The 8,498-nt window shown below is 43.5% G+C and overlaps 1 protein-coding gene across 1 annotated transcript; it reads left to right on the top strand.

Moving 5' to 3' along the window:
- Positions 1-1,081: 1,081 nt before the first annotated feature.
- MFSD4B (major facilitator superfamily domain containing 4B) lies at positions 1,082-7,095 on the top strand. The gene is given in 5 exon segments (XM_021693349.1): positions 1,082-1,132; positions 2,953-3,121; positions 4,485-4,601; positions 5,848-7,058; positions 7,060-7,095. Coding segments are annotated over 5 exon segments (1,584 nt in total).
- Positions 7,096-8,498: the final 1,403 nt, after the last annotated feature.

Raw genomic sequence — 8,498 nt, 5'->3', positions numbered from 1 at the left:
AAAAGGAAACAAAAAGCTGGAATTGGATAAAGAAGACAAGGCCTTTCCTTTTCTGCAGGCACACCTTTCCTCAGGGATCCTGGAAATCCACGTCCTGCTCCACTTCCTGACAACATTGTCTGCAGGGACTGGAGCCGGAGTGTGCTTGAAACCTCAGCTTTGGGTCGGGACTTCTCTTGAGCTACTGTTACACCATGTACAGCCCCTGACCTTGGGCACGTTGCTACTTATTCTCTATGACTTAATCCAGCTGTCTGTAAAACGAGGAAAACGTGGAATTTGGAGTGTTGTTCTGAGGATTCATTGAGCTCATACCCGAGAACGCTTACATATGAGGTTCAACAAATGTGGTGGAGTGACAGATGGACGACATAGCTCAGAGGAGCGAGGGCAGCAATTCTAGAAAGCTGTATAAGCGACAGACCGGGCTCCCTTTGCCCTGCGAGGAGACCCGGGGAGCGGGTGCAAAGCCATACCCTGCCAATCATGGCCCACTTTTTCGCCCGCAAGGGCGTGGCCGCGTCTTACCTCACGATCCGTCGGGTCCCAGGCTGCAGCTTCAGCTCACTCCGCCACGGGGCGCCCGCTTGCGGGGCCTCTGTGGGCTCAGCTGTGTGTGATGCGCCGGCCCGGGCGCCCACGTCCAGTCTCCCAGGCAACCACATAAACTTCCGGTTTGAGAGAGGCCGCGGTTGGCGAGAGGCCACATTTCCGCCACGTGACCCCCTCCGGCACCTTGCCGGCTGAAGGGCTCGCGTCACCGGCCTGCAACACCCGGCGTTTTCCCGAAGTTCGACTTCCCCGCCCTGACCAGGGGGCAGTTCCTGGGGAAGTGGCTCCAGCCGGGACGACCGGGCCTGCAGAGGCGGAGCCGGGGCTTGGCTCCCAGTGCCCGAGGCTCCGCTGAGAAGCCGGGCGGCAGCAAGACCGCTTCTCCTGAGCCGCCGAACTGGAGTTGGAGCTGGAACTCCGTGGGGCCGGGGCCCTGGCTGCCGGGCAGCGGCTCCTCGGGGCCGAGGCCGCGGCGGAGAATGAGGCGGTGGTGGTGGCGGGCTCCCGGCGGAGCCGCCAGGCTGGAAGCATGCTGCGCTGGTTCATAACCGTGATCCTGTGTGCTGCCTTCCTGGGGCTGGTGAGAGCCGGGGCTGGAATCCTCCCAGGCGGGGGCGTAAGCGGGCGTCCTGCAGAGAACGCCAGCTTCTGAGTTCGAGTCTCGCCTCTGCCACTTGCAAACTGTGTGACCTTGGGCGCGTTCGTCTGCCCCAGCCTTGGTTTCTTAATCTGAAAAATGGGCACAGTTCTACTGTTGGTTATTGTCAAGTGGGAAATTGATTTTCCTAATATATTTGCCAGTTCCAGCAAACCTTCCTACTTCTCCTACGTGGCGTGGGGTAGATAGATGCAAGGGGGTGTTGCCAGGTCTATAGCCCCTCCCCCTTGAGCCCACGCAGACCCCAAATTATTACACAGAGCTGCTTTTCTGGGATTTCCTCTTCCTTGTCTGACCAAATTCAGCCAACTCCTTATTTTTGCAGACGGGGCAAAATAGACCCATAGAGAGAAAATGACTTTTCTGGACCGCACAGCTGGTTTTAAGTGGTGGAGGCAGGAATAATATGTCTCTTATTCTACCCACAATCCTATGTAAAACAAACTTTTAGATCCTTCAGTTTTTGTTTTTAAGAGCGAACTGCAAGGCTAGAAGCGCCTTTTGACAAACCCCTTGGGTGCCCCACGATTCCCTTATTTCTGGAGATGGTCCTCTCATCACTTGTCTGGAATATTGGGCTCTTGGGGATTTGGTAGGGTGAGTCCTCTGAGGAGAGTCACTTCTCAGAGAGTCCTCTAAGGAAGTCACTTAGCGTCTTTCGCTTGAGCCACAAGGGATTCCTGGAGTATTTTAATTTGAAAAAAGAAAAATCATTGCAGACGCTTCTTGAGCCCTCACCTTGTGCCAGGTCCTGTTTTAAGTGCTTTACAAGGAGGAAGTAATTTGATTGGAGATGGAGCTCAGCCTTCCCTCCATGTACCAAGTGCTTGCTCTGCTCTGGCTTGGGCAAGACGCACACCCGTGTTTTGAGCAGAGCAGTCCAATTAGAATGAATTATTCTTGAAGCATAGACAGAAGCATTTTTTTTTTAAGTGTCCAACAAATATTCTCTGATGGCTTGGGGTTTTCTTTGAAGAAGAATACAGATTTAGAAACGTTTGATTTGTCTATTTTCTGTGTATTTTGTATGTGTCAGAGGAAGGACACCATGTGCATCCAGAAATATTGCTGTTTTAACACCATAAAAAAACAGGAATGCTGTTTTAATGGTTTGATAAGTTAAATTTTTAACATCTAAATTACTGTGTTATTTGTGCATATAGTATATTTCAAAGTGCACAAAACTATTTCAAAAATGATTTTGATGTTACATTTTACTGTTAATACAAGAGTCTTTTGTGGTATTGTTCAAAAAGGAAACAAAATTGTAGCAGCCAGAAAAATTAAAGAATTTTTTTTTAGACTTGAGAGTTGTCAAAACTAGAAAACCAGTAGTAGTTGACACACCAGATGCAGTAGCCTATAGTCCAGGAGTCCTGGTACTGTCATCCTGAATTTTTTCGACTGTGAGATTTGAAGTAATCCCCTACATTACACTGAAAACCCCTCCCCCTTTTTTATTTTTATTTTTTAATTTAATTAAATTTTTAGATGTGGGGGAGGGGCAGAGAGAGGGAGAGAAAGAATCTAAGTAGGTTCCAAGCCCAGCATGGAGCTTGATCTCACAACCCTGCGGTCATGACGGAGCTGAAATCAAGAGTGAAATCCAGAGTCGGCTGCTCAACCAACTCAGCTACCCAGGCGCCCCTCCTCCTCCCTTTTTAATAGTGAAAAAAACTACCACACAGAGAGACATTATTTTAATGATTGTAAATGAAAGGTTTTGTCTTTCTAAATTTTAGGGAATGAGTGTTGCTATACTGGGACCGACATTTCAAGATTTGGCAACAAATGTGAACCGCAATATTAGCAGTCTTTCTCTGATTTTTGTGGGCCGTGCCTTTGGATTTTTAAGTGGCTCAGTGATTGGTGGAGTTCTTCTTGACATTATGAATCATTTTCTACTTTTGGGTAAGTAAAGACCAATTTTAGCTTTTTATGACTTTCAAGGAATTTACGCTTTGTTTTTAAAAATGAAACATTTTATGGTTGACAGCTCAGATGAGTAGTGTTCAGGCGTCCTCGGTGAAAATCAGGTTTCCTTGATGCCTGTTTTCATCTCAACAATTATAGGGAATCCATGCAGGGCCGCTCTGGAAATTTAGATTAGCCCTAGAATGTGTTACTATCTTTAGCCTTCCTGACCATCAGTGTAATTTAGGCACCACCCCTGGATCACATAGTAGTTGTCCAAAGAACTCTGCTTGTCAGGGTTTAGGGCAGATCTCCTGGGGCCACCAGAGATCAGAATGAATTCCTTGAACCTGCCCAGGCTAGGCCCTGAACTGAGAATGAAGGTGGGAAGTACTGGGGGCAAAAGGACGTAGGCTAAATTTTTGTCCCAGCCGTCCCATGTTAATGATGCCTCCAGACCTCTCTACCTCGCCCTTCAAGTAGATGGCAAAGCTTTTAACTTACTCTTTTTTTTTTTTTTTTTTAAGATTTTTATTTATTTATTTGACAGAGAGAGAGATAGCGAGAGCAGGAACACAAGCAGGGGGAGTGGGAGAAGGAGAAGCAGGCTTCTGGCCGAGCAGGGAGCCTGATGTGGGACTCGATCCCAGGACCCTGGGATCATGACCTGAGCCGAAGGCAGACGCTTAACGACTGAGCCACCCAGGCGCCCTTAACTTACTCTCTTTTGAATAAATAGACACGTTTAAAGAAAATCTGGATTAATGTGATAAAAGTGCTTTGGAAGTAAGGACAATAATTTACTGTTGTTGATGAATAAATGAATAATTACTCAGATTTCCAAAGTGGGTTGAGAACATATAGATCTCTTGTATTTCCCTCCTTATTCCCAAGCTAAATTACTTAATACATTTCTACTACAAACTATCATAAATGCATTTCATTTTTCTTTTTAATTTTTTACCTCCTACCTAAAAGTCTTTTTATTTTATTTATTTGATGTATGTATGTGTGTATGTATTTATTTATTTAGATTAAAAGTCTCTTTTTAAAATATGAAATATTTAAATTTTTGAGTTGTCAGTTTTGCTATAAAACTTTGCCCTGTAGTATATGGTTTGATTATCAGCAATGCTAGAAATGTACTCACATTAGATTAACTTATATTTTATAGTCCATAAATATTATGAAAGCTTGTAAAGGAAATAACCATTTATGGATGCTGACCCTCTTATCCACTTACTGTTACCCAATTGTAACTTGACCTACTTTGCATTTATGGGAATTTCTATGATGTTGACTTGATTTATGACTCCTTGCATCAATATTGTTTTTTATAGCTGACTTTTACCTTTCTTAGGGGTGTCAATGTTGACCACCACAGCTGGTCTTTATCTTGTTCCATTTTGTAAGACAGCAGTATTACTGATTGTCATGATGTCCGTCTTTGGTGTTTCAGCTGGCATTCTGGATACAGGTCAGTGAGCCCTGCCGGGTCATCTCTGGGAGTAGGGACTTTCTACTAGAAAACGTAGAGCAGATGACATCAAATTGTCATTTGCAGTGTAAAATGACACCGACCTACTGAATTGCTCTTGGGGTCACCCAGTCAGAACTACCCTCTGGCAACTACTCTTCTTGCCAAGTAGGGTGCCTGTTTTTGGCAATCCATGGAGTGAATTTAAGGAATTTTGTTCAGTGAGAGATTATTGATTTGCAGTACCCAAACAGGAAAGGGTCCCCCATGTGGGTAATTATGGTGCAGGTGAGTGGGCTTTCATTTTGGGATAGAACTTTATCAGTGTAGTATTGGGAGGAATTCATGGGTTAATAGGTTAAACCAACTTTGGAACCGTATTTGACTGAGGAATCCTAGAAGCAGCTATCCAATTTAAAAAGCCCTCTGCCTTTTGAACTAAGAGAAACCTGTGCTGTGTATGACTTTCCTTCTCTTTTTTTCCCCTCTCAAAAGCTCCTGTCTTCCTGCAGGGGATCCTCTTCATGTGTCTTGTTATCTTTTAAAACCTACTAAACAACATACTTGGCATTTGTCCACCCCTGAAACCAGCTCTCTTCTTCCCCTGCTCTGTTGTTACCTGATGTATCGGGGATATTTTATACTTTAGGCTTAGTTTGGTCGTGAAATTATGGGGTACAATTGTATGTGTATCTGCAAATATGTTAAAGAGAAAGCTAACACAACACTTGATGCTTCTTGCCTTTCACCTTTGTTTCCTGTAATGGGCCCAGCAGAATTCTACAGTGTTCAGGTTTCTGAACATGTGTTTTGCATCTGCTATATACCTAAATAATTTTCCTCAACTGGTTATGTGGTAATTTGGCCATTATCTCATGGTAATATATATTTAAAATGTTTACAAATAAATATCCACCGCTTTCCCACCCTCCCCACCCCCTGCCAGCCTCGTATTAGAACTGTCTTGTAAAAAGCCTTGGGCTAAGGTGCCTGGCTCTAGGAGGTCGTGGTTTACTAGCTTGTAGAATCCATTTGCCAGTATGTGATGTTCCGATGCTTAGAGTTCTGTGGTGGTGGTAGGTTAGAGTTCCTTAATCATAAAATCGACCGAGTTGCAACATTTGATGACTGAGAATACCTTCATCCTTGTGCCGTGTAAAATAGACTCATCCTCCTCCTGATAGTAGTGAACCATTTTTTGCTAAGTTACCATGATTAAATAATTTTCCTCATCTTTCATTGGTAGGTGGTAACGTCCTAATCTTGGCTATCTGGGGGGACAGAGGAGCCCCACATATGCAGGCCTTACACTTCAGTTTTGCCTTGGGTGCCTTTTTGGCTCCACTGCTGGCTAAGTTGGCATTGGGCACGACGGTGTCTGCTGAAAACCACGCAGAGCCTAACTCTAACCATTCTGCCCTCAACCAGTCATCTGAAGCTGACTCAGAATCTCTACTCGGAGTACCTGACAATATGAATTTACTGTGGGCGTATGCTGTTATTGGTACTTACGTTTTTGTAGTTGCTACCTTTTTTTTGGCTCTGTTTTTAAAGAAGAGCTCAAGGCAGGAAAAAGCAAAAGCATCTGCTCAGAGGTCTCGAAGAGCTAAATACCACAATGCCCTTCTTTGTCTCCTTTTTTTGTTCTTCTTTTTTTATGTTGGAGCCGAGGTAACATATGGCTCTTACGTTTTCACGTTTGCGACCAGCCACGCAGGCATGACGGAAAGTGAAGCGGCTGGGTTGAACTCCATCTTCTGGGGGACCTTTGCAGCCTGCAGGGGCCTAGCAATCTTTTTTGCTACATGTTTACAACCTGGAACCATGATTGTGTTAAGCAACATTGGCAGCCTGACATCATCCTTATTGTTGGTGCTTTTCGACAAGAGCCCAGTTTGTCTCTGGATAGCGACTTCGGTGTATGGGGCCTCGATGGCAACCACGTTTCCCAGTGGTGTTTCTTGGATTGAGCAGTACACAACCATCCATGGGAAATCTGCAGCATTTTTTGTAGTCGGTGCTGCCCTGGGAGAAATGGCTATTCCTGCAGTAATTGGAATTCTTCAAGGACAATACCCTGATTTGCCTGTAGTTTTGTACACCTGTTTGGGGGCATCGATAGCCACTGCTATTTTATTTCCCGTGCTCTATAAATTAGCCACCTCACCTCTCAGTCAGCAGCGAAAAGAACACACAAAAAGCGAGGACCAGAAAGCTTTGCTGTCTAGTTCTGAGCTAAATGACTATGAGGAAGACAATGAAGAAGAGGATGCAGAAAAATGGAATGAAATGGATTTTGAAGTGATTGAAATGAATGATACAATGAGGAATTCTGTAATAGAGACATCTAAAAATATTTTGATGGAGCCCTTGGCTGAAATCTCCAGTCAGTTCCACTCCAGTGCAGTGGTATTGGAGTCCCCTCAAGTTAATAGTGGCCAGTTCCCTGTGAATCACCTTGCAAGAAACCAGGCTAAAAGGGACTAACACCTAGAGAAGATGGATTATTCTGACCTCCTTGAATAATCTCCAGTTGTAAAGAAGCCAGTCAGAGCAGAACATTAACAGATCTTCAACATGCTTTGGGGATCAAAATTTCTAGGTCAGAGTATAGCAAATGCTACAAAGTTTTGAAAGGTTCTGTAATTCCAGAGTTTTCCATAAAGAACAAATGGTCTCGTCCGGCAGGATCTTACTGTGAGGCTGGTGTTTGGCATGTGGCTGATTAGGTAATGTTTTATGGTCTCCACCCCTCAGAGCATGCAAAGAAGGTGTTTGTTGTTGAGAAGTTGGGTGCTGTTCTAATAGAACGAAACCATCTAGTAGTTGAATTGATTAGCTGAACAAATGATCAGTCTTCAGTATTCTACCAGGGAAGTAGAGGAGTGTCCTTTCATAAAAGAGCAACTTTGAAAATGGACAGAGATTTTTATTAATTGCTTTGCCCTCCCTGTAGTGTTGCGCTGGAGAATTCTGATTCCTCATTTGATTTCTGATTTCTATCAGGAGAACACAGAACAGGGCCCTAGAGACCCGGCTTCAGGACTGCTGCTCACTGGTTTTTTCTGGCCCTGCACTCAGTCCTTAAATAGGCCTTGTTTATCTGTCTCCTGATCTGTGATTCTATTAGTGAAAATGAGATGATTTTCAAACTAGGAATCCATAAGTTTCAAAGTTTGTGCAAGGAAAAAAAAAGTAAAAAAAAAAAGTCTGTGCAGTGTGTCTGTTAGAAATAACGTAAGTCCCATCCATTCTTCATTTCAAATGAGAAGTGAAACAAAAGTGATAGTTTTGAGAATACTGATTGTGAATACATGTCAATTTAAGAGACTCAGTGTTTAATAATTACCTGCAAAACACATTTTTCAGTACTGTGTTTCATCAGTTCTAAGATGCACCTTTTTTCACATTTTTAACATCTCTGAAATCAGAATATGTCTTAAAGTCAGTGGTCACTTAACATTTTGTGACAAAATTTAATTGACAGTTATCCATGTACATATACAAAATAATGTTGCATGTTATAATCGGTGTCTTACAGTAATGCATTCAATTATGGAGATTTTACTATTTTTACAGATATTTTAAAGAAAGTTATTTTTATATGCTGATTTTCTTGATGTTCAAGTGGGATTTGGAGATGCAATGTTCCAACTTTAAAAGCTGCTTGAGAATTACTATGTTAGTAGTGGGGCCTACCTTAGTAATGAAGTCTGGGTCTGGGCCTTGCTCGTACAGGGTTTGTTCTTTATTGAGTTTGGCTGGTAATTACATTGTAAGCACTGTAAACTGCGCTGCTAGTTTAATTTACAAAGAGGCACAGTCTTTTGCAGTATTTGGAATATTTGTTTCACCCACCCAGGGCTCTTCCTTCCTGAGTTTGAAATACCTGGGAAA

This window comes from Neomonachus schauinslandi, chromosome 8 (genome assembly GCF_002201575.2).
Source record: "Neomonachus schauinslandi chromosome 8, ASM220157v2, whole genome shotgun sequence".
Lineage (NCBI taxonomy): Eukaryota > Metazoa > Chordata > Mammalia > Carnivora > Phocidae > Neomonachus > Neomonachus schauinslandi.
The sequence above is the reverse complement of the archived record's forward strand: the minus strand, read 5'-3'. Positions and strand labels throughout refer to the sequence as shown.